We start from the raw sequence: 26,300 nt of genomic DNA on the forward strand, positions 1-26,300 counted from the left end.
AATTCCATTTTACAAGGCACTATTTGAAAATAATACTTGGGAATATAGCTTCTAGAGTGCTACTTCTCTAAGATCCAGTCTCTGGGTGGTTATGGACTTTACGGTTGAAGAAGGTAGTTACTTTTCGGACATTTCTTGAGGCAGCAAATGTACAACATCCTTTGGTACTATATCTCAATATTTAATCACTCATAAATCAAGATGTCATTCTTAGGTGTTACCAAATGCTCCTGCAACAATTAAAATTCACTTCCTCTTCCTTAACTTTCTGTAAAGGTAGAGAATAACTGATCACCCTACTCCCAAAAAACCTTGTACAAATTAAAGACTCTTCATTGCCCCTTATCCTTTGCAGGCTAACCAACCTATGAGGCCCAAATGTTTTGGTGGCATCTTATTTCGGTGTTAACACTGATTGATAAATACTATTTAGTGCTGCTATAATTTCTCTACATCACACAAAGGAGGCAGAGATTCTGATTAAGATTGTGTCTCCAAATGTTGATATTAAAATGTAGATATCTGGGTTTTAGACGTTTCTTTGGTTTTATTTGGGGGAAATTATAGCTGAGAGGTCAGTCTTTTTGGATTTCACATAAGAAATATAGTACCAAGGACTGTTGCTCTAGAGAGCATGACAAATCACGGGCCTTCTCTGTGTTATTTATCTAATAACATTTCCATGTGAATATGTGGCACTAAATAATTAAAATTTGTTTAGACACGAATCATTAAAAAAATTTTTCACTTTACCTTGGTTGATTAGTGATGTCCAAAGCCTCAAACTCCTAGGATTACTTGGTTTATTGGAGGCCGCTCAGAGAGCGCTGACAATTCATCTGTCCTGATGCAGGCTGACTGAGTCATGAAGGGAAGGCTGAGATTCGCCTTACAGGTGTCGGCAATACCAGGTGTGATTTAGCGGGCGCTGGGCTGGCGCTCTCGCCATTCCCACTCCACTGCCAACGTTTTTTAACATCCTCCTTCCTTGTGGACTTCAAGAATATTAAAGGTAAGCAGCTCAAGGGGTAACCTCCATTTCCACTTTGATCAGAAAAGTAAAAAATGCCTATCACAGCAGAAATCCCTACAGGAATAGGTACTGGGGGTGGTGGTTCTAGCGGCGGAGGCTTCAGCTGGCACTTTTTTCGACGCCCTAAATCCCTCCTTCTGTTAGTGGGCCCCACATATCCCACTACTTAGTCCTTAACGCACCTTCACCCTCCCTAGACCAGAAGTAGTGAGTAGAATTTGTATCTATTGAGAAGGGCCTGGGCTCTCTCAGGTAGTTGTCTTGGGCGTTCTGGCTCTATCCGCCGCTTAGCCGGAACATTTTTATGGACTACAAAAATAACCCCTCGTCCTTCAGGTTCTTTCCCTTGCTGAAATATCTGCAGAAGGCAGGAATTTTACTGGTGAAACACCCCTGCGCCGCCACCCTAGGCGCGGCTTGCACAGGCGGATCCCAGAGTACCGCTCAGCGCCCACCTCCGCGGGTCTCCCTCCGGCCGCAGACGCCCGCCCCCTGCCACCTCCGTGCGTTTCATTGGTCAGGTCCTGTGTCCGCCTCGGCTCCTGACTGGTAGTTCTTCCTGTCCGTATGAACCGCGGGTACATTTCCGCATTGAGGGGGGGCTGCTCCAAATGGAGGGGGAGGGGAGGTGTTTGGGAGAAAGTGGGGGCTTGGGGTGTCAGAAGCCGGCAGCCAGGTGGGCGCAGAGGGTCAGCAGCTGGGCTGTGACTGCTGGCGAGGAGTTCAAGTTGTGCATGTGTGAGGGGAGAGAGGGAGAGAGAAGGGTGCCTCAGAGGTGACATTCCCTCAGCCTGCGAGCCTTCTTCCCGGGGCGCCATAAACGCCCCCAATTTCCCAGCTGCTAAAAGAAGCGGAAGGTGGGTCTCGGTGGCGGTTTGGAGAGAGGCGGGGACGGGCTTCCCGCGACCCCTTAGGAGGGTGTGTTTCCCTCTGGGAGATGTGTAAAGCTCCTTTCCGCGACTCGCTGTTACGCCCAGGAGGCCGAATTTGGGGTTCGGGGCCCTCCCGCACTCCTGTCCCTCGGGCTCGGGGCAGCTTGCGGGTTCTCCCCTCGCGGACGGACCCTTAGTGTTTGCTGAGGGGGAGGGGCGGTGTGGCCTTCGGTTCCTCCCGAGAACAAGCCCGTGGCAGGATTTCGCCAGTCGCTGAGGGAAGGAGGTGAGGTGACGGCCCGCCGGCGGGTGCGCGGAATTGTTGCCGCCTCCTAGTCCCAGGGTGTTTACGGGCTAGTAAAAATGGTTGCGTTGCTTCTCTTTGCTGGCCTCACCCGCCACTCGGACCCTGCTTGGGCGCTGGCAGCTGTTGACCGGGGTTTCCTGGGGTACTGGCCGGACACTGGACGGCAGCGAGGGGGAGGGGATCAGGGGGTGCGGCCGGCCAGTGTCTGCTGCCGTCCAGCCCAGGAGGGCGTGGGGACCCGGGGGGCGGTGAAATAGCCGTTGTAGATCCTCCTCTTTCATTGATGAAATTTAAGTTCGTGTGTTTTTACCTTTTCCGGGAGTCTCCAGTTGGCCCTGGTTTGTGTCAGGAGCGCAGTGTAGACAGGAGTTCCAAGCCGACTCAGTCACACTAAGTTCCTGTCTTCTTGGAAGTGGAGGAGGTTTTCCTGTTTGTTTTTTTGTTGTTTTGTTTCGCTCTTTTTTTTTTTTTTTTTTGAGGCAGTTTTAATCGCTTTGAATAAATACTCTCTGAAGTGACTAAACATAGGAAGGGGAGAGGGAACACGTCGGTTAAAGCAGGGGAGGAAGAGAGAGACCTGCCCTATAGCGTGGCTCCTCTAGAAATTAATATATATACATCAGAGTATTTTAATAAATCCCTAAAATGTCGAGATATGTACAAGGTAAGACACCCTTCTTTTTGTCTCCCGTATTGCTTCTGTCGGGAGGTGGGTGGTTTGGAAGTGGAAATGTTCATTTAAGATACTGTTTGCGAAACCCTTTTCCTTAGATTGACATTTGAGCTGCTTTGAGCTGCTGGGTTAGCATTTCGGATACGTATAATTTATACCCCTGTGTTCTGCTGAGTTTAGTTCTGCCTCCCTGAAATCAGGTTAGTAGCACTCTGGCTCGCTAGGATAGTAGCTGTAAATAATGATAAAACAGGATTTTACGTGCTAATTAACTCCTGTTGGCTTTTACTGGCGGAGTCAAGGTAACCATGTGTGCGTGAACGGGAAGGGGAACTGGGAGGGCTGAGGGAAGGTAGGTGGGTTTTACCAGGACTATTGGGGAAGCTTTAGTGTTCTCTGCTTCTACTCCGTTTGTGTGTACGTGGTTGGAGTCTCAGATTCAGTTATTGCGAAACCGGTAGTAGCTTGTAAAAGCTGGAGGTCATTTCAGCAAGAGAAATGACTTTGCTGCATTGCTGTTTATTTTTTTCTTCTTTGAAATCTGAAAGGATTATTAAGGTTTTTTTGAAACTTGAAAATTGCCCTCTAAATTTTACATGTCTATTAAAAAAGGGTTAGCGAATGCCTATGAACTGAGTTAAACATTAACATTGCTTGTGTGTCTGTGTGTGTTGGTGTACACATTGAAATTGGTGTACCTTAAGCCTGTTACTCACTAGTTTTTAGCATAGGATTTGCCTTCTTGTATGCGAGTAAACCCTTCTCTTGCAGACCTTAGAGTATAAAAGCTTCAGCTATCTTGCTGAGCACACAACTAGTGAAAGTTCACAACCACTTAATGTGACTCAATAGATGTACTTAAAAAAATGGTCAGTTAGGGCCATTATTTGACTTTAGGAATAAAAATGCCCTAGTAAGTTTTATATCATTTTATTAACTCTTCTTTGAGTTTTGTATAATAGATTAAGAGTATTTGACTGTCTGTCTTATTATGGAAACAGATGGGACACTTATGCCTGCCTCCTTTAGCACCATGCTCAGAAATGTCACTTGTCGGTAGACTTTCAAATTCATGTTATAACTTATATGTGGTGAGAGAGGTTTTTTATATTCTGATTGAACAAATGTCTTAAGATGGAAAAACGAGGTAACTGTTAATTTTCTGATTTTGTAACAGCAACAACAAAATTACCAGAAAGCTGCTTTTGGCAAGAATATGCGAGGGAGAAGTGGACAAGTCACTTCTCTTTAAAAGTTAAAAATATTACACTTCAGGTATTCCTTGTAGTTATGCATTAGAATAGCTTGCCTAGGTGGTGTGTGTTGATTGATTTCACAGCCTTTGCTGTTAATGACTGTCTTCAGGAGATTCAAAATCCAAGTGGTAATACCTAAGAGTTGCTATGCATATTCCTTTCCCTTGCCATCTGCTTTTTTAAAAAAATAAGCTTTTTATCTTGGAATACTTTTAGATTTATAGAAAAGTTCCACATTTGTCAAAACTAAGAAATTATCATAGGTATGTTACTATTAACTGCAGAGTTATTCAGGCTACTGTTCCATGATTGAATCCAACATTGCATTTAGTTGCTATCCACTTTTACTTTAAATGGTAGTTTTCCTTTTAAATTAGCAGTTTTGCACAAAAAGATGAACCCCCCCAAATTTAACATGATTATGTTCCTGTTTGTCATTGTTTAAATTTTGTACTTCAGGTGTAAACCCTCTATGTTTAATTAACTCTGCTGCTGTTACAAATGATAAACCTAATTGGCTAATGATTCAGCTGTCTCCACAAATCAGTTTTCAAGTCTAAGTTTTGGGATTTTTGTCTTGGAATTTTTTTTTGTGCCAGATCAAATTGTTTAGTCTTTGCTGTGTCATTTACTGATATTTCTATGTATTGACACTTAGCTCGTTCCATAGAAGAAAGATTGAACAAATATTAGGCCTCTGTTTCCACATGTTGTTTCATTTAAGCTTCACAAACCCCTAAGAGGTAGATTTTTATCATGACCTTACAGCTGAGGAAATTTAAGTATCTTGTCCAAAGTTCACAGCTGGTAAGCATTTGACATTCATATATAAATGTGTCTAAAACCCTTGTTATTTCTAATACCTTTTGTGGCTTCTCACATTAAAAACTTATCCAAATGGCTTGTTTCTCCAACTAGACTGTGAATTCCCTGTGGGCAAAGATAATATTATATCTTTGAGGGAAATACAGTGTCTTGAAATGGTGGATGCTCCAAAAGAACTTGTCACAGATGACAAGTGAGAAACTCAGCATTTTCCATGTATTTTTTAGTAGGTTAGCCTACATTTTTATTTTCAGTTGTAGTTTTTTTATAACACCACTTAGATTACATAAATGTTATAAAGATAGAAGGGTTTGGATTTAGGTTTGAATCCTGCTAACAGGTGATCTTAGATACATAATTTTTCTGAACCTTAGTTTCTACTTATATAAATATTGGGTACTAATACTTCGCCACAGGGTTATTGAGAAGTTGAAATGAGATGAATTATATGAATGTCCTAGTCACATATTAGATGGCCAGTGAGTTTTGCTTTTCGTTCTAAAAATGATGGTGGCCATACAGATAGCATTGCCACCGTAAGTGTAATCACATGTTGTCAACAGAAGTAAATAGAAACAAAGCAGGTATGACAGTTCTTTATTTTCCTATTCTAAGTTTGGTGTTTAGTGCCCCCAGGACTTCGGAGTTGATATATTAAAAAAAAAAAAAGTGCAGGGGTAGGAGGAGGGAAGCTTGAATGGTGATGTGAATACATAGTTGGTGACAGTTTTTGTTTCAGTCCAAGTCAACAAAACAGTTTGTGAGTGCTTACAATGTGCAATACACTGTATTGAGATTTCATGGGTATCCTTTATAGTGGGCACTTGAAACTCAGCACATCTAGGTATTATTATACCTGTGTGTTGTGTGCATGTTTTTGAATGCCTGGACAAGATTTGGGGTTGCTATACTTTGCTTGAATCTCTTCTCCCAAAGCTAGGTAATGTGCTTTGTAGGAAACCTGGGCATCTCCATTCTCGAGCACTGGGACCAGTTAAGTCATTAGGTAGAAATGTTCAATTAATAAAAATGCTTAGTGTTGATAGGCAGGAGCACTGTCAGTATATATTCCTTGGCCAAAAGAAAGTTTAGTTTTCTTTGGGCATCTCCCAAGTCTGTGTTCCTCAGGCACTTAAATATCTTTCTTATAGGAAGACTCTTCTTTCCTGGATCTAGGATATAATTCTCTAGCTGTTGTATTCTGCCCTCAGGTCACCTTCTGCCTGCACCTGTGAAATTACTTCCCATTTGCTAGTTTTCTCCACTCCAGGGGTTGTTGCAGGGCCCCCAATTATTCTAAATACATGCGAGTACTAGCTGAGTGAGAAGGGACTCCCTGTCACAGTTGGAGATACTAAGGGTCTTCAGCTGATGTGACTTTTTGCCAGGTTTGTCAATAGGTGCCATTTGGGATTTTGCTTTTTAAAAGTTCTGAGTGCTATGGGATAATCTCTCTCCACATGACTTGAAATTTATAAATGATGCAGGAAATATTGTCATCTAGCCAGCTAAGACTATGTTATGTGCTTATACTGTAATATTAGAGGAACTTTTTTTTTAACTTTTTAATAGGCCATTATCTATCTAAATTATATAAAATGTCCCTTAATAGTCTTAAATTGAGGTACTTTCTTATATTTCAGGGGAAGCCATTTGAGTATCTCTGTGTCACTTAAAAATATTTGAGGCCTATCAACTTTCCCATTTGTTGGAATTCTCTTTTTATGACTTTGTGTGTGTGTGTGTGTGTGTGTGTGTGTGTGTGTGTGTGTGTGATGCCTACTTGGTAGATGGCAGCTAGCCAAGGAGGATTAGCTGAGCTAATTTTAACTGGAGGGGTCTCAGATGAATATAGGGATGAGATGCATTTTGGGGCCTGGTTGTGGAGGTTGGGCCTTGGCCTGCTTCTTCTCAAATCCTCAAACTAAATTTAGCTTATTACTGATTATTTAGATGACTAGGATGCTTTTAGCCCAGGGGGATTGTGACGTGGATTTCAAACGCTAATAGAGGGGGCAAAGCAATGATTAAGGCACACTCTTCAGTTTTTAAAGATACGGTGAAGGATTCATTATGTTGTTGGAGGGGGACTTAGTTAAATTAGAATCACAGTGATAAATGGAAAATTAAAAGAAACTCAGAATAGTTGAGCTGATGAAAACTTTGTTTTCACCATGGACTTTGTAATCTCTGTGGTTAAATTGCCTTTGTTCTTGATAACTGGGTGTTTCTTGTAGTAAGATGGATGATTTTCATTTGGAAAGCTTACTGAGAAAAGAAATTGATAGGGAACATTAGAGAAATAAAACTGGTATACTTCTTGAAAGTGCCATTTTAATATTCTGAAGATAAATTGAAAAATTACGAGGAAACTACTCTAAAATGTTAAGTTTGAATGGTAGGTGTTTTCTTGTGATATTGCTACACAGAGACCTTTCTCTGTGTATGTGTGTTATTTTTTCTTCATAGAAAATTGTAATTTTATGAACTGTAGTAACTTTAAAATAATGAGATACTTAATTTGTGTAAAGAACATTAGTTGGCCTAATAATGAAAATGCTCTAGGTAAAAGAATATACTGTGGTTTTCTGTTTTCTACCATATTGTATTTGGTACTTTTATGTGTCAGTGCGGGTATTAGGAGTTCTCAGACAGCCAGATATCCATTATTGAAAGGTTAATATAAATAAATACTTGAAAGTCAAACTAGCTCTGGGTTATCTGTTAAAAAATGAATAATTGTAAGAGTTGACTGTACTAAGTTTCCATATGCTATTTCTTTTGATATCCAGAATTTATTCCAATGGAGGAAACCCCAGCATTATTTGAATAAAATTTGGGGGAGATCCTCTGAGGGTTTGGGATTTAGTGAATGAGAAAGTATGATTCACTTTACCACCATTTTGATTGCTTGGAATCTCTTCAGAAGCTTGACTTTTTCTAAAGACTTGTGTCCTTTTGACACAGCCTATGTTTTCTTTTCTAAACTCTCATATTTTGAATTTGGTATAATAGTGTTTGCATTTTGGACATCTTTGTCTTGGGTGATTTGATAGATTGTTCCAGGCACAATGACAATTAATTGAAGCCATATGTCTTATGCCTCTGAAATTCTTTCACCAGGCATGCATTTTCTATTAATAACTTTTAAATTCTTTGAAAGTTGGCTTGCCAGGCTATCAAAAGAAAATTAAACTTTTTGTGTTTGATAGGGCTTAAGTGTGAGAAAGGGGATAATACTCCATTTGAAAGCTATTTCCCAGTTATTGGTGATGCCGACATCTCCTTTAGTTTGTTGCAAAGTAATTGTTTAGGGCTCAATTTCTGCCTCTGCCAAAAGTGCCATTGTTTATTTTTCTTGGGTATTGCCAGATGAAATCGATTGTGCCCCAAACCATTTTGACAATTAAGGATTGTTTTTGAGAACCAAGGAGAAATTGGCTATGTTGTCTTAGTTAACTTACATAAACAACAAAATGTTTTGTTTTCCAGAACATTTCTAGATATTTAATTTTTCCTATGCAAATCAAGAGAGTTCCCTGTTTCTCTGTGATTTCACTTGTATCTTTAAAAAAATTATTCTTTGTATTCATGTACATGAAATAGTCATATTATGCTTAGTCCACTTTTTAATAGTCACCAAAGTGTGAAAAATACTGTTCTAGGGGATAGTCTCTTTAACAATAACTCCATTGCTCCTTGGCCACAAAGGCCTGTAGACAAGTTGTTTGGAGTTTGCTTTCCTCTGGTTGCTGCCCTGGCAAAGGCTGATGTGATGTTTCATTTATGTTTAAACCCTGCCTAGAATTTTAAAACTTCCAGAGAGTGCAGGAAAATGGAAAATGCACTGTTTTAGGTTCACGTATGCCAGTGATAAAATGCTTAGCCTTGGTAATAAAATATTTAGAGAGTGCATAAAAACTTTCTTGGATTTTTCATTGCCCAGAAAACAAACAGTATGGAGGGAAAGGTGAAGAGCATAAAAGGATGCTTATTCTGGTATGTAGTTTTAACCTCACCTGATAATCTCACATTATAGACATAGTTGGGTTTTTGCATGTTTTCATTCAGGCATACTCCTGGAGGTGACAAACCATGTAACCAAGAAAGGGGAGACCTTCCTTCAGGAAGGAGAAGCAGGGCACCAGGGTGTGGATTCCAGCTTGGCGCTGCTGCTGTGTCCTTAGGCAAGTCAGCATCTCTGGGGCCCTGTTTCATCTCAAAGATAAGAGATTAGGACTCACTGACCTTTAAACTTTTCCAAGCTTAGAAGTTTTATCTAAATGCACATGTGTCAAATTACAGGGCAAGCCTGCCAAATAATTTTTTTGTGCTTGATGATGAGTATATGTTGTATCTCTTTTTCTTCCTCTCAACAAATGAGTGTTCTAGGTCCCTTGGCATGCCTTCCTATATCTGTTAAACTTAATGCAAGGTAATATTATTCAATCAGTTGACACATCTCTTCTGAAAGTTCTGTTTTCCAGAAGTGATATTTTCTTTTTTTTCCCTTAAGATTTTAAGAGCTACTCTGTTATATGAGAGCAGAGTTCATCTTAATTATTAATGAGAAATCTGGTTTATCTGTAAATTCTAACAGTTAAAACAGTTAAGTTAGCAAAAATCTTGATTAGCAAGTAGCTCTGCATATTTAGTGCTGAAACAGTTCTGAGAAAACTAGTACCTTTTATCTTTATCAGAAAGCGTTTATTAAGCATTCATATGTATGTAAAACTGAGTCATTTAAAAATCTATGTAAATGTAGGGGTGCCTGGGTGGCTCAGTGCGTTAAGGGACTGATTTGGTTTCCGCTCAGGTCATGATCTCAGGGTCCCGAGATCCTGAGATCCTGAGATCTGAGCCTTGCTTCAGGCTCCGTGCTCAGTGGGGAGTCTGTTTGAGATTATCTCTCTCCCTTGCCTCCCCCCTCATCGCGCTTTCTCTCTCTAAAAACAAATTTTAAAAAAGTCTATGTAAATGTAAATAGTCAAACTATGGTTTGCAGGCCAAAATAATCAACATTGACTTTAGTGCTAAAAGATCATATAAAATCAACCAATTGATTTTTCTTGTTATTGAATGACCTGGACTATATTCTTCCTAAATTAAGCTTAATCTAAATATACAAATTGCACGGTTTTATTTAATCTTTAAAGTTATTTAATCTTTAAAGTTTAATCATTATGCTAACTTTTATATAAGATAATAAAAATTGAAAAAAAAATTAGAGATCATTTTGTCTAGATTGGCTATCAGTTTGAAATTTCTTTGACAACATACCTGATAATTGACTGATAACTTAGCCTCTTCTTATGAAGCTTTGGGGACTTCAGGTACTCAAGACACAGTCCATATTTTGCTTAGCCTTGCTTCCCCATCACCATAAATCCTGCCTCTTGAATACTTTCTGTTTGGCCTTATCAGACCCTACCTTCACTAGACTCGACTCTACCTTCTAAATGTATTTCTGCCACATAGCAGTATCTTAATAGGCTCTTACTCATTTATTTAATAAACATTACTTGAATATTTACTATGTTTCAAGCTCTGTGTTAGGCAGTGGGAATATAGCCTGAACAAAATAGACATGATATATTCCTACAGAGATTATAACTTGTTGGGAAAGGCAGACATTGAATAAACTTTAAAAAGCATGGTGTTATAAAGGAGAGGTAGAAGAATCTACCACGTGAGCATGTCGTGGGCAACCATGCATAGTTTAGAAAGATATCCAGGAGATTACATTTAAACTGAATTCTGACAAATGATATATATTAGTGGCTGCTCAAGCCGCTAATATGAATATATGTCTTGATCTCTTATTTACATATTATCAGGTGTCTGCACTGTGTCAGGTGCTGAGGTAGGTGTTGGAAGAAAATTTTTCTTGGCCAGTGCCTTTGAAGTGTTGCAGACAGACATCTAAGCAAAGAGTTAAACTTTAGGGGCTGTTTGATATAGTACTGAGGTCTATACTATATATATAGGTTTGATATAGTATATATATAGTATATATAGGTTTGATATAGTATAGAGTGATTAAAACCTTCACATTAAAGGAGTTGTGATAGAAGGGAAGGACTCTTTGCATGTTCAGAAACTACCACCAGGAACACAGAACACCACCCCCAAAATAGTAGAATTGCAGAGATTGAGCCTTTGGGGGCTGAGGTATTAGGGAGGTTTCCTGGAGGCTTGGATGATCTCTCATGATTTTGGAATTCATGCTGGGCCACTAATTTCTAATTTTTTCCTCCTCATTTCTGCCTACCCTGCTCTAAATATGTTGAATGACACTTGAGATGTGTGTTTTGGAACAGTCTTATAATAATTAGGATGCTTTTAATTTCATGGAACAGAAAAGTACAAACACAGTTGGCTTAAAAAATGAGGCACTTACATCACATGAATCTTGAAGTGGGATGTTCCGGAGTTGGCTAATTGAGTATGAAGACTGCATCAGTCTTTCCTTCCTTGTCCTCTGCTTTCTTAAGCCTATCTTTCTCATTCTTAGGTTAGCTTCCCTTAAGGTCCCTGATGGCAGAAGTAACTGGAAGTGAGAGGTGGGCACATATGTCCAGGAGTGGAAAAGATACTATTTCTTTCCATGTGTCTCTTTTTTCAGTGAGGAGCACCTTTCTCCTAAGTCCTTTGGCAGACTATACCCTTGTGGCTCACTGGCCGGAATCATATTATGTTTCATGCTTAAACCAATCTCTGGGAAGGCTTTAGACCAATCTGGGCCTGGTGCCATCTCTAAAGCACATGGCCTTGGGGCAGACAATAGATGACAGAATAGCATTGTGTAGGGAGAAGAACGATGAGCATGGCTGCTACAAATGTGTTAAGGTAAGTGGAGTATACTTTATATCAGAGCTACTCAAAGCAATGCAGGTAGCATTCACTTATTAGAAATACTTATTCTCCCCACACCAGACCTACCCCCAGAGTCAGAATCCTCGGAGCTTGCCCAGGAATCTATGTTTTAACAAGCCCTCCAGGGGATTTGTGTGCACATTAAAGTTTTAGAAGCACTATTGAGATATCACAAATGAACTAAAATTGCAAACTTTAGGCATTCTGCTTTAGCACTTTCATTAACTTTGGGTACTCAAAAAGTTATTTCAACTTGGCCTTTAAGACAGGTCTGGCTAAGAAATTTGTATTTGTTTCTCATCAAATACAAATACCATCAATGAAGAAAGAAGTGGTATGATTGGGGTTGCAGCTTAGGGAGACCAATCCATTCTGCTTGGTACCACCAGATTAGAGTGACATATGGACAGACTGGTTAGAAAGCTGTTGTCATCATGACCAGGAGAGTGAAAATGAGAGGGAAGTTAAAGTAGCAGCAGTGGGAATGAAAAGCAATGAATGGAATTGTGGCAATTGAAGTATATAGTATTGGATTGATGTTATGTGAGGGGAAAGAAGGGAAGAGTCAACTGTGTTGAGGTTTATAGGTCACATAGCACTGACTAGGAGAATGTTCATATCATGAGGAGCAGGGAGGCGTATTTGGTTTAGATGATTTGGACATGTTGAGTTTGAGGTACCCAACCTGAGTATCCAGGTGGAAAAAGTCTAGAAGGCTGTAGGGAATGTGAGTCTGGAGCTCAGGAAAAAAGATCAGGATGCAAGGCACATATTTGGGAGTTATCAGTAATGAGACTGGTAAGGGAATAATTGAGGGGAAAAGTGGTCTGGACACGGAATCTTAGGAAACTCAGGGAGTAGGAGAAGAAAGAGCCAGTTTTGGAAATTGAGGCCTGGTCACAGAGGTAAGAAAAGATGTAGAGTAATGTTGGGTAATGGAATCCGAAGAAGAAAAGCTTTTCTAGGAGGAATATTCACAAATAACCAAGTTTAAGAACTGCAGTGAGAACCCGAAAGAGGATGATTAGCTTTAATTGGTCTTAAATCTAGTCAGAATATGTCCTCAACTTTATCCATGGGTATTTCCAGTTACCAGTACATTCTTAGAATTTTAAACTTAACAGTAGTCCCCCCTTATCCGCTGTTACCTCAACTGAGGTCTGATGATCCTCCTCCTGACATACTCAGAAGGTCAATACAGGCATACCCCAGAGATATTTCAGGTTTAGTTCTGGACCACAGCAATAAAGCAAATACTGCAGTAAAGCGAGAGTCAAATGAGGTGGGGTTTTTTCTTTGTTTGTTTCCTGGTACATTTAAAAATTACGTTTATACTATACTGTAATCTATTAAGTGTGCAATAGCATTATGTCTAAAAAATATATATACCTTAATTAAAAATATTTTATTGCTAAAAAATGCTAACCATATCTGCACTTTCAGTGAGTCATAATCCCTGGTCACAGAACACCATAACAAAGATAACAATGATGAAAAAGTTTGAAATACTGTGAGTATACCAAAATATGACATGGAGACAGAAGTGGGCAGTTGCCATTGGAAAAATGGTGCTGACAGACTTGCTCAATGCAGGGTTACCACAGACCCTCAGTTTGTAAAAAAAAAAAAAAAAAAAAGGCAATGTTTGCAAAGTGCGAGAAAAGCAAAGTGCAATAAAACGAGGTATGCCTGCAATAGCCTAATGCTGTGTCACAATGCCTGCCCCGTTTACCTCACTTCATCTCCTCTTGTAGGCGTTTTATCTTCTCACAAAGTCACAAGAAGGCTGAGTACAGTACAATATTTTGAGACCACATTCATATATTATTATAGTACATTACAATTATCCTATTTTATTGTTAATCTCTTAGTATGCTTAATTTATACATTAAACTTTATCATAGCTATGTATGTATAGGAAAAAACATAGTATATATGGGGTTCAGTACTATCTGCGGTTTCAGGCCATCCAGTGGGAGTCTTGGAACACATCCCCTACGGATGAGTAGGGACTCTATCATACTTGGCTCACAGATCATTTCCTAGTTTAAGATTACGTGAGCTCTCCAATACTCTGACTTTGGGTTCCTCTCAATGTGGTTTCCAAGGAAGATTGGGACTGATAGATCTAATGAGTGGTTTATGGGGAGGTGGCCTGGGGAGAGCTCCAAACCTCTTTGTTGCTCTTGGTATTCTTTCTATAATCTTTCCATGGCCTGTGCATTGTGAAGCTAGCTTTCTCCTTTAGAATGTGAAATTGTTTTGTTTGTGCCAGTATCAGGATGTCAGGGAAGGGTGTTATGTATACCTCTTAGTTGATGAAATGGATGAAATGAAATACCTGAATTAAATGAAAACAATCACTTGTTAGATTGAGTGTCTCCTACCTCTTGATTCTATTGCTTTCCTCTTCCTTTTTTTTTCTTTTTGGCTCCAGTTGGACAGGGCAAAGTCCACGATGTTGAAATTTTAGTTCTTGTGAACAAGAAAGAATTAGGAAATTGAGGTGGCAGAAAAACTTCTAAAAAAAAAAAAAGTTACTGCCTGTTCTATCCCAAATTAAGTTATAATTAAGTCAAACGGACAATTCTAGTAAGCCCATGTGGAAGGGAGGTTCCTGTCTGTTCCATTGGGTATAAGAAGATGTTCTGATAGAAATGCATTTGGAGTGTTATTTTTGGATTTTGTGCCAAGGATTAAAGAGAGTCAGACTAGGAGGAAAAAATGAGCAGGATATTTCCATTTTACTGTGGTGGGATGGCACTCAGAATAAATTGGCTTTGCTTCTGAGCTCCAGCATTTGCTGGTTCTATGACCTGGGATAACTCATTTACCTATTTCAGCCTCAGTTTCCTCATCTGTAAAATGTTGAGGGTAGATGAAATGCTCCCTCTCATCTTAAAAATGTTTTGAGTTATGGGGCGCCTGGGTGGCATAGCGGTTGAGCGTCTGCCTTCGGCTCGGGGCGTGGTCCCGGTGTTGTGGGATCGGGCCCCACATCAGGCTCCTCTGCTATGAACCTGCTTCTTCCTCTCCCACTCCCCCTGCTTGTGTTCCCTCTCTCACTGGCTGTCTCTATCTCTGTCGAATAAATAAATAAAATCTTTAAAAAAAAATGTTTTGAGTTATGACCAAGGAAATGAAAAAAAATTTTTTAAATTTCGCAGCTGTTCTTTTATTTTTTCAATTTTATTTTTATTTTTCTGAGAGAGAGCGCGTGTGTGCACACACAAGTAAGGGTTGGGGGAGGCCAGCAGAGTGAGAGGTAGAGAGAGAATCCTAAGCAGGCTCCATGCCCAGCACAGAGCCCAACATGGGGCTTGATCTCACAAGCCTGAGATTATGACCTGAGCCGAAACCAAGAGTTGGTTGCTTAACTGACTAAGCCACCCAGGCACCCCGATAATGAAATGTTTGATTCCTAATCCACACTCTGTCCAAAGTCGAGGATGAGCAATTCTCTATTGCTAGGAAGTGAGAAGGGATAAAACATTTTGGGAGGTTAGGAATATTGCATTACTCAGGGGCTTCCTTAATTGACCTTCCATTAGAAACACACCTGCCCTTGCCAGAAGTGTAACCTGAGAATGTTAAGTCCAAGAAAGCTTTAAAGGTCTGTACTTCTTTTCCTACCAGATATTCCAGACCTTTATTAGAAAATTCAGGATGGGGGGGCACCTGGGTGGCACAGCGGTTAAGCGTCTGCCTTCGGCTCAGGGTGTGATCCCGGTGTTATGGGATCGAGACCCACATCAGGCTCCTCTGCTATGAGCCTGCTTCTTCCTCTCCCACTCCCCCTGCTTGTGTTCCCTCTCTCGCTGGCTGTCTCTATCTCTGTCGAATAAATAAATAAAATCTTTAAAAAAAAAAAAGAAAATTCAGGATGGATAAGGAGGTCACTGCTAAGGGAAATGGTTTCTAGCTCTGTGCCTCCCAACTGTGTCAGGTGTTTAAGATAGACACCCTTCTTGATTAAGCATAAGTTCTTATTCTTGCATATGCTTTAATCCTTAAAAGCCCTTTTTTATTCTTTAGCCCCTAAAAACAAACAAACAAACAAACAAAAAAACTCCCACAAAACTTCATAATAACACTGTGCAGAGGAAAGGGAAGGAAACAGCAGTGCAATAGGGTGGAAGAGGTGATAGGCTCTTTATAACGTTCTTTGTTTTATTAGCTGTTCATATCTGTAGAGTGGCTGGAAGGAATACAAATTGTTCTGTGTTTGCATTTGGTGCTATATCAAAGAAATGGGAGGAATAAAGGTTAGGGATATTTGTTACAACTTGAGTTTGAGTTTGAATCTGTGTCTGGTTTTTTTTTTTTTTTTAAATCTATATCCTAAGGTTGAAGCTCCTGCACTGGCAAATACCACATGTAGCATTAAATGTGTCTTTCAACCAGCCAGCCTTATCTTGGCTTGATAGAGAGGATTGTGAGATGGGTTTTGTGTGTTTTGACCTTAAATCATGTAGAATGATAGGCAGTTGTTCTGCAGAGGAAGTCTCTAAAGCTTGGTGGGTTTTTTGTTCGATTTTTGTTTTTGTTTTTGTTTTTTTACTGTTCTCGTACAGCTATTACAGTTATCTTTAAACTTTGCAGTTACATTTATTGTTACCTCATCTTGGCATTTGCCCAGAATATAAATTATTTCCATCACTAATTTTTAGGAATGTGACTGGGAATGCTGGCTTTCAGGATCTAAACTTCAGCAACAGAGCAGGAAGTCTGTAGATGTCTTTGAGTCCAACAAAAACTTTTTAAAAAAATCATTATAAAGTTCTTGATCTATTTTAATCCATCTGTGACACAGAATCAAAAAATTCATGTGTTCCTTAATTTAGAGGTTTTATATTTAGTAGAGTTTTCTTCTAAATTATTTCTTAAATATGGGAGTTGGCTTAGAGATTGGGGGAGAGATATCCCAGGTATACATGGGGCAACAGGGTGGGGGGTACTTAAACCTTGACAAATTTTAAATTGCAATTAAGTCAGCCAAGGGATGAACCTGTATAGTTGATGTCACATTAACTCTAGTTTAAAATGTTCTGCAGGAGTTTTTTAGTTACCTATCCTAGTTATGCATCTGCCCTCATCCACTGTCATGAATTTTTACATATGATAATCAAATTGCTACTAACTAGTGGAAACATACATTTAGGTTGTTTATGGAACACGCAGGTGTGTTTCTTAGCTCAAAGAAGTTATTTACGGACCACTGTTTGGGTCACTTAAAAGTTTTACGGGAGTCCATAAACTTAGTTGTGTTGTGGTTTATGCCTATAAAAAGAGCAGGTAGAAAATGGCTATTTTAGGATTAAATTGTGTGCTCTCACCGAATTTCCTTTTTTTTCCTCCTGGATTTCAGTATGACATAAAATAGATTTAAAAAGGTTTTTGAAGAATGATGTTAAGTATCTCATTTGTTAACATATTTAGGTATTTGGGAGAAGGAGAAGCTGTCCACATCAAATAAATTGCTTTAAGAGTTACATAATGTACTAATTTCTGCTCTCACAAGTATCTTAAAAATATTATGCTGGCTTTAACTTAAAAATAAATGTTTTCTTCTGCCCAGATAACAAAAGAACTTATGGTGGGGGCTCCTGGTTGGGTTAGTCAGTTAAGCGTGGGACTCTTGATTTTGGCTCAGGTCATGATCTCAGCCTCCTGGGATTGAGCCCCAAGTTGGGCTTCTTGATCAGCACAGTGTCTTCTTGAGATTCTCCCTCTCCCTCCCCCTCTACCCCTCCCCCTGCTCTTGCCTCTAAAATAAATAAATCTTTAAAAAAAATTTATGGTATCTGGGAGGGAGTATTTTTAGTTTTATTGAAATATGATTGTGCTAAATAGTTTGAGTTAGGTATTGAAGAAAAAAGGTAAGGTGAATAATAGTCTGATTATCCCTTATTTTGTAAGTAGTAGACAAGATAATTACTACCTAGATAGCTAAGCATGTAAAACAACCTGTGTTGACATTTTTTTCCCAAGGTACTTAGGCCTGGGATGTTTTCTTTTTTCTGTTTTTTTATTTTTATTTGTTTTCATCAGGCATTTCTGTCACCTTTAGTGAGTCACCTTTAGTGAGATCCATCTATCACAGAGATGCCCAGCTATGCCAAAAGCCCTGATTATCTTGTCTAACAAAGATAAGCTTGAAAAGTCTTGGCTGAAATTGAGGACAAGAAGAGGGGAAGAGCCCTGTGTCCTTTTAAGTGAAAATTTTGATGCCAGAGACATAGAGGCGCCTGGGAATTGCTAGTATCTCTCAAGGGGTTATTCTTTAGTAAGGGATGTGAAACTGGAGTGGCTTCCTTTCTAAAATAAAAAGAATTCCTAAATTTTTTCATCTGGCCCGGAGAGGATGGGGTTTTTTGCTTCTGTGAAGTTGCTAAGCCCCTTCAGTTCTCTTATCAGGTGGTAGTTCCATAAGGGCATGTTCTGTAAAATATACCCTTATTAACATCATTCCAGTTGTTCTCATTTTTCTCTAGCTTTGATGGCTAAGAGGGAAACATTAGTAGAGCTGGAACTTATGCACAAGTAAATATTAATCCTTTTATTCCCACATGCGCCTTCTCCCCAAAAGTGTTTATTAGTGTTTTGGATATACTAGGAATGCATATAGGTGTACCAGATTTGAGGCCATATGGTTATATAGTCCTAATTAGTTGACACTACTGAAATCCTTCGAGAGGATGATGGGACCATAGGATTGAGCCCTTTTCAGTTGCTGGTGCACTAGAAATAAATCAGTTATAGCTTACCAGCTGTGTGAATGGCTGTCTGATTTTCCTGTTGGTGGTTTTATGTTTTTAAGATCTTAGAAAAGCCATGTCTCAAGATGGCGCGTCTCAGTTTCAAGAAGTCATTCGACAAGAACTAGAATTATCTGTGAAGAAGGAACTAGAAAAAATACTTACCACAGCACCATCACATGAGTTTGAGGTAAGGATTCTACAACGTTTTTGGCTTCCATCCATCAACATACTGAATTGCTATCATCCAGCCTGAAATAAGCACAAAATATAAGAGCAATAAAAAAAATTAAGATTGCTTAACAATTAAGGATTTTCAGCATTTGCCCATTGTTAAACCATTGTCCTTTCTTTTTTAATTCTAGGAAGTTTCTAAAGTCTAAAAGAATCAGAACAAAATTGTATTTGTTCCATGTTCTAATATCATTGGGTAGAAAAATGGATACCAGTATTCAGTTAGAATTGTGAGAAGTTTATCAACCATATATCCTGCTGCATGCCTTTTTCCAGAGAGCCAGTTCTAATAGAATCATGCTACTTTGTCAGCTATCATAGAGGTTTCCCAGCGTAGACAGGTATTTTTACTTTTCTGCTTATAAATCAATAGATCATCCTTTTCATTTTCAAATTTCAGTTTGTACTTAATGTTTTGAGTTTAGCTGTGTCTTGTTCCTTTTTCTTTAGATAAAGATTAATTTTCATTAAAAGTGGTAGAGAAAGATATTGGTGAATAAATGTGGAGATCCAATTGAAATTCCCATGGACTTAATGGTGTTCAGTTTACATGATACTGGTGGGAGATTTGGGGGATTATTTGCTTGTATTTCTTTAAGTGTGGCTCCTATGAGCTTTTCTTCCTCTTCACTTTTAAGTTGGGGATTTATATAAGAAAGTCTCTGCTCTACTTTATGTTTTAATAGTACAAGAATTTCATTGAAAGGTGTTTTAAATGTATAATATGTATCTACATTTATTAAATAGTAAGCATTCTGCTAGTTGTAATAAGAACTTCTGTTTTCATAGCACACTAAAAAAGACCTTGATGGATTTCGGAAGCTATTTCATAGATTTCTGCAAGAAAAGGGGCCTTCTGTAGATTGGGGAAAAATCCAGAGACCTCCAGAAGATTCGGTAAGTTTTAGATAAAATGTAGGAAAATTTAAGGTAATTTAAAACCTGGGTTTAAATTTGGGGGTGAGGTACTGTGGGTAAGAAGCATCACTTGAGACATAGACAGGAATTGTTTTGCATTCTCTTCCCTCATGCCAAAACTACAGAGGTAGCCTAATGCTTTCCTTCTGTTAGGCCCATCTTTCAGTCCTGCAGAGGACTTATGAAAGTCTAATCCCCCTATAACACTACCTTATAACTTTTTTTTCCTTTTTCTCTTTTTTTTTTTTTTTTTAAGATTTGATTTATTTTTTTGACAGAGAGAGACACAGCCAGTGAGAGAGGGAACACAAGCATGGGGAGTGGGAGAGGAAGAAGCAGGTTCCCAGCAGAGCAGGAGCCCGATGCGGGGCTTGATCCCAGAACCCTGGGATCACGCCCTGAGCCGAAGGCAGACGCTTAATGACTGAGCCACCCAGGCGCCCCTCATAACTTTTTTTTTTTCTTAGAGATTTTATTGGAGAGAGAGAGAGAGAGTGCGCGTGCGTGCGCTCAAGACGGGGGAGGGGCAGAGGGAGAAGCAGACTCCCTGCTGAGCAGGGAGCCTGATGCAAGGCTCAGTCCCAGGACCCTGAGATCATGACGGGAGCCAAAGGCAGATGCTTTAACTGACTGAGCCACCCAGGAACCCCATCACTACTTCATAACATAACATCCCTGAATATGAGATAATTCTTTTGCAAAGTACCAAACACACAGTAAGAGCTTTATTTATGTTCTTTTCTTCCTTCCCTCTCCCAAACCATCTGATTTCTCATAGCCTTTAGTGTCTTACACAGATGCTAAGTCACCTACCTAAAGCTCTCCTCATGCTTTCAAACCATCTTTACAGCTATATTTCCCCTGCCTGCTTTTCACACGTTGTATTTCCCTGCTTCTAGACCTCTGTGTATGTCATTTCCTTGGAATACTTTGGTCTCTTCACCTATCAAAATCCTGCTCATTCTTTGAGGCTCAGTCCAAATGCCTCCACCTCTGTCATCGACCTCTAGCCTAAAGCTGTTCTGAAGAAGTGTAGTACAGTAGTATTAGAGGAACAAATCCTAGTTTTACTATTTATGAGTTTTATGTAAAATGAGAATAATACCAAGTGACTTAGGTACTTTACAGGGTTGCCATGAGGCTTTATTAAAAGGTGTATGTAAACCATGAAGCATTTTTCAGATACTAGTGGTTATTTTGACCATCATGTGGCATTTAGCTGGCTTGAGTAATAGTTGATTGTATGCATGTGTTGTCTTCTTGCAAGACCTTGAAGCCAGGAACCCTGTGTCCTGAGCAAATGTTTGCTGAATGGATGATCTAAATGCAGTTATTGTCTAGGGAATAGGTTTTGTTAACATATTGACCTTTCTTTCCTTTCCCATTTGACATCTGCTGCTTTGTAGCTCGTTTTGTTGCAGGTAGAAGAGATTTGGTAGAGTGGAGCAATTGTATGTAGATAGTTTATCTCTTAAATGTCTACAGTCTTAGGTAATCTAATATTGGTTTTAAAACAACGCTGTTTAGAGCAGGGGTGTGGCAGAGTACTACCTGAAGGCTACTCCATTGACTGTGTAAAGTTTTATTGGAACATAACTCCACACATTAATTTATATACCATTTATGGTGGCTTAAGCTAATGGAGTCCCTCATATTTTTTCCTGAGGAAATCTTAAATATAGTTCCTGGTTAGGAGTACTTTTATTTCCAGTATGTGGACAGTGCTTTTCAGTTTTTAAACTTGTTAAAATTATTAATTACATGCTCTTTGTTAAAAAAAAGAAGAAGAAGAAAAGAAACAAGCAAAAAAAAGAAATCCCACCTAAGCATTCAACTGGAGGAGTCTCTCATTTTTTATGTTGAAGTTAAAATTCTTGCCTATGATGCTTGCCAATTACTGTGTGTGTGTGTGTGTGTGTGTGTGTGTGTGTGTGTGTAATGTCCACTGTTTTGGTCTTTGATTCGTTGGCCTTAGTGAATGAAATATGATTTATTTTTCTAATTTTAAGTATAGAATGAATCTCCTGAAAAAGAGTAATAAGAGAATTCTTCTGGATAGTATATAGTTTTAAAAAAGGAACTATGTAGGGGCGCCTGGGTAGCACAGTGGTTGGGCGTCTGCCTTTGGCTCGGGGCGTGATCCCAGTGTTCTGGGTTTGAGCCCCACGTCGGGCTCCTCCGCTGGGAGCCTGCTTCTTCCTCTTGCACTCCCCCTGCTTGTGTTCCCTCTCTCGCTGGCTGTCTCTGTCAAATAAATAAATAAAATCTTTAAAAAAAAAAAAAAAAAAAAAACTATTTGTAAATTGTCAGATTTTTAAAAATGTTTGTGAATTGGCCTAAAATTATAACAAAACTTTAGGCAAGTGTATTTCTCTTCTCTTAAGTAACTATAATTTTTGCCTAGGAATTTATTCCTCATTGAAGTAACTTCATTTTTCTAATTAACGATGAACCTGAGTGTAAAGGTATGGTTAATTCTTGCTTGCATATCTGGACTTTTTTGGTTATTTCCTATATAAATGTAACCGTTTGATGCCTACCTTGAAGGAAGGCACACAAATTTGTTACTTCCAGTATATTTTAAGGTACAAGATTCTGCTTTGCCAGTGAGAAATCTACCTTTGCGTATTTTGAGAGAAGATTGTGATATGAAGAAGGGTTTCTTGGAATAGGGATTGTAGGGTGGGGAAGGAAGGAAGGAAGGGAGGGATCAGAACCACCTAGCGATTTTTCCAGTTCAGTACTACCATTCCCAATAAGGTTCTGACAAACACTTTCAAGAGACTTTGTGCCGGTAGTGAGCCATAGTTACTGATAGGAATGTAGAATTGATAAATGCGGAAAAAGAATAAGTAAAGTCTTTTCTCTGTAGTGTAAGTCTTCATTAAAAATTTTGAAACCTGGGTTTTAAGCATCTTTAAAAAAATATGTTTATAATCCTATATGTCCTTAATGTTGAAGGTTTCAGAGTTCAGAGGCAAAAGATAAATTTCCCTTTTATATCCTGAGCTTCTTAAGGCCACAGATGTTACACTCTGTATGTTAACAACTTTTGCAAGTAGTCTGAGAATACAGATCATGGGACAATGTTGTTCACCTTGCTTCCTTACATTCCTCCAGTTCCCTTTCTCCTTATCCCCCTCCCTACAGATTATCAGTCTCTTGTCATAGATATTATACAGAGATCAGTTTTCCTCTCAAAGCATAACTTTCTTTAGTACAGACGGGTTTTTTTTTTTAGATTTTATTTATTTATTTGAGAGAGAGCGCACAGAGGAGAGTGAGAGGAAGAAGCAGACTCCCCGTTGAGCTCCCTGCTCATGGAAGCTGGATCCCTTGACCCTGATATCATGAGCTGAGCCAAACGCAAACACTTAACCAACTAAGCCACCCAGGTGCCCCTGTACACATAGGTTTTTGTTTTTTAAATGTAGATGATACTTTAGCCTCCTAACTTAAAAGAAATTATTGTGGGATAATAGTTATTTCGAGTAATATTTCACATGTCAGCCTTCCATCAAAGCTGTGCTCATAAACACTGTCATAATAGAGTATCTCTGTTTTTATATAGGAGTTGGTGACTACTAGTTGGCCATCTTGTTTTATAAATAAAGTTTTATTGGAACACAGCCTACAGCTACTGTCCTGTGACAATGGCAGAGTTGAATAGTTGTAATGAGACCATGTGGCCTACATAACCTTAACATATTTCCTTCCTGGTTCTTTATGGAAAAATTTTGCTGACCCCATTTTAGTATACTTATTTTCAGAAGTTCTTCAGTAGTTTTCTTTACTTCTTTGGCCTCCAGAAAACTGACCTTAAGTGCCATTTTCAGTTCAGATGATTAATTTTTAGATAAAAATATTTTTTATAAAATACTAGAGTGAATGATATGCTTACAGATAGGCATTGAAATTTTATGTTGTCACATTTTACTCACTCTTGCCTACTGTGTTGAATACTTCATTTTAGCTCTGTTGGTAAGCATATACATGTGTTGTTGTTTTTTTAATTTTTGTTTTTTGTTGAAGTATAGTTGACACATAATGTTACATTAGTTTCAGGTATACAATATAGTGATTCCTGACAATTTTATACATTATGCTGTGCTCACCACAAGTGTAGCTACCATCTGTCCCCATACAGTACTATTATAATACCATTGCTTATACTCACTCTGCTGTACCTTTTATTCCTATAACTTGCGCATTGTTTAATAGGAAGCCTGTATCTCCCACTCCCCTACCCCTACTTTGCCCACCCCTGCCCCTTTTGCAACCATTAGTTTGCTCTGCACATACATGTTTTTTTGAAAAGCCTATTGAGTCCATGGGTGCCTGGCTGGCTCAATTGGTAGAGCATCTGACTCTTGATCTTAGGGTCATGAGTTCAAGCCCCACATTGGGCATGGAGCCTACTTAAAAAAAATAAGGAGTCCATATTTTATTGAATTATGGCTAAGAAAAAAGAACTCAATTTATGGAGTTATGGTATAATGCTTTGCTCTAATTTTGTGAATATTAACTATATAAATGTTATAATCAAGGTGTATCTTGATATTTAGCTATATAAACAAAAGAAGGTTTTATAACAATGTATTAAGATAAATGTTTTGGATTAGAGCAAGGAAGGACCCATGAGCATGTACAGCTTCATTTGACCATTTCATTGTTTTCTAGAGAGGCTGTGATTATCTTGTTCCTGACCAAACTTAATGTTTGAGTTTATATGTTGGATGGAGAGGGATGGGAACTAGATAAAAGAAACAAGGAGGTACAGAGCCTGCCTAAGAAGGTACTGTGGACTGCCTAAGAAGGTTCCTAAGAAGGAACACAAGCAGGGGGAGTGGGAGAGGAAGAAGCAGGCTCCCAGCAGAGGAGCCCAATGTGGGGCTTGATCCCAGGACTCCGGGATCACGCCCTGAGCTGAAGGCAGACTCTTAACAACTGAGCCACCCAGGCGCCCCTGGGCCTGTGATTTTTAATTCCATTTTGGTTACTTATTTATTTCACTACAGAAATAGTATTGGTAAATATGTGGCCATTTTAATGTCAGTTCCATGATTAGCTTTGAGAGACTCCAGGTAGTTGTGTTGGACCAGGGTCTCTAATGACTACCCTTCTGTCTAGAACAGAGGACAATCCAGTCCCACAATATTGAGTTCCTTGGGAAAATCATAACATGGATATAGATGGTAGTACCACTCTGTGAACATGCTATTGCCCCCTGCCCAACCCCCTACCCACAGAGATTCTTTTTGGACCTTGGATCATGTTTTTCAAGACCTAATACAGAAATTTTATTTATTACAATCTCCAAGTTTATTTTGTATGTAGGCATTTTATGTCTTATGATCAGATGAAAAAAATATATTTGTGAGGTTCTCCTATCTCACCTCTTCAACTGTGGTACAACTGAGGGAATTTACATTTATTTACTGTACAATAGCCCTGAACCTATGAGATTGGTTTTGGGAGAATTTTTATATAAAACAAGATGGATGGACCAAGCCTACCTATAATCCTGTCTGCCCTGTAATTCCTTGGGGATATTTTACAGTTCAAATCCATGTTGACCCTTGAACAAGATGGGTTTGAACTATGTGGGTCCAGTTATGCATGAGTTTTTTACAATATTGTAAATGTATTTTCTCTTCCTTATGATTTTCTTTTCTCTAGCTTACTTTCTTAAAAGAATACAATATATAATACATATACAAAATATATGTTGATCTATTTTATTGGTAAGGCTTCCAGTTAAGAGTAGGCTATTAGGGGCACCTGGGTGGCGCAGTTATTAAGCATCTGCCTTCGGCTCAGGACGTGATCCCGGCGTTATGGAATCGAGCCCCACATCAGGCTCCTCCGCTATGAGCCTGCTTCTTCCTCTCCCACTCCCCCTGCTTGTGTTCCCTCTCTAGCTGGCTGTCTCTGTCTCTGTCAAATAAATAAATAAAATCTTAAAAAAAAAAAAAAGAGTAGGCTATTAGTAGTTAACTTTTGGGGTAATCAGAAGTTAATACACAGATTTTTGACTGCATAGGAGGTTGGTGCCCCAACCTCTCACATTGTTTAAGGGTCAACTGTAATTTCTTTTCCTTATTTTAGATGAGATGTGGACAGCAGACTCTCTGCTTGTCCCACTTTGTAGTCAAGATGAGACTGGAATGTTTATACCAGGTTTCTCAACGTGGGAGGTCTTTGCAGGGATTTTAAGCCCTTTAGATTTCTTGAAATTACAGGTAAAACTGTATAAATACAGTTTTTTTTCAGGATTTCCTAGCTTCCATCAGATTCTCAAAGAGTTTTATGACCTATAAAGGTTAAGAACTTCTCTCTCTCTCTCTCTCTTTTAATGCAAATTACTCTTTTGAATCTCATTGACGAAACTCTAATTGGCCTCTGCCAGTTACTAGCTGCTAGGGCTACAAAAATAAGTCTTCTCTCTTCAGCATTTTGGCCTCAAGTTTGGAGGAAATGGGCCCAGAAATGGCTAACTACAGAGCAGTGCGATAAACAGTCCCTAGGGTGCTCTGGAAGCATCTAAC

The 26,300-nt window shown here is 39.0% G+C and overlaps 2 protein-coding genes and 1 long non-coding RNA gene across 14 annotated transcripts in view; 1 reads left to right on the forward strand and 2 right to left on the reverse strand.

Moving 5' to 3' along the window:
• Positions 1–1,678, reverse strand: part of LOC130543190 (uncharacterized) — a 153,394-nt gene extending 151,716 nt beyond the window's left edge. For all 6 annotated transcript variants that reach the window (XR_008958343.1, XR_008958342.1, XR_008958340.1 and 3 more), the window contains exon 1: positions 754–1,678. This is a non-coding gene — a long non-coding RNA (uncharacterized LOC130543190). The remainder of the gene's footprint in view (positions 1–753) is intronic.
• Positions 1,679–1,766: 88 nt separating this feature from the next.
• The window catches only part of UGP2 (UDP-glucose pyrophosphorylase 2), a 63,798-nt gene continuing 39,264 nt past the window's right edge, over positions 1,767–26,300 (forward strand). The window contains exons 1-4 of one of the 7 annotated variants that reach the window (XM_057309439.1): positions 3,094–3,187; positions 9,038–9,153; positions 18,663–18,790; positions 19,624–19,731. In XM_057309439.1, the coding sequence (XP_057165422.1) occupies positions 18,677–18,790; positions 19,624–19,731 (222 nt within the window). In that variant the 5' untranslated portion in view covers positions 3,094–3,187; positions 9,038–9,153; positions 18,663–18,676. The other 6 variants (XM_048222497.2, XM_048222499.2, XM_026484771.4 and 3 more) reach the window with 6 other exon arrangements.
• VPS54 (VPS54 subunit of GARP complex) overlaps positions 12,278–26,300 on the reverse strand; it is a 138,110-nt gene continuing 124,087 nt past the window's right edge. Inside the window, exon 23 of the mRNA XM_048222495.2 lies at positions 12,278–18,852. Within this exon, the coding sequence (XP_048078452.1) occupies positions 18,825–18,852 (28 nt within the window). The 3' untranslated portion in view covers positions 12,278–18,824. The remainder of the gene's footprint in view (positions 18,853–26,300) is intronic.

The sequence above is a fragment of the Ursus arctos genome, unplaced genomic scaffold (assembly GCF_023065955.2).
Source record: "Ursus arctos isolate Adak ecotype North America unplaced genomic scaffold, UrsArc2.0 scaffold_8, whole genome shotgun sequence".
In the NCBI taxonomy this organism is placed as follows: domain Eukaryota; kingdom Metazoa; phylum Chordata; class Mammalia; order Carnivora; family Ursidae; genus Ursus; species Ursus arctos.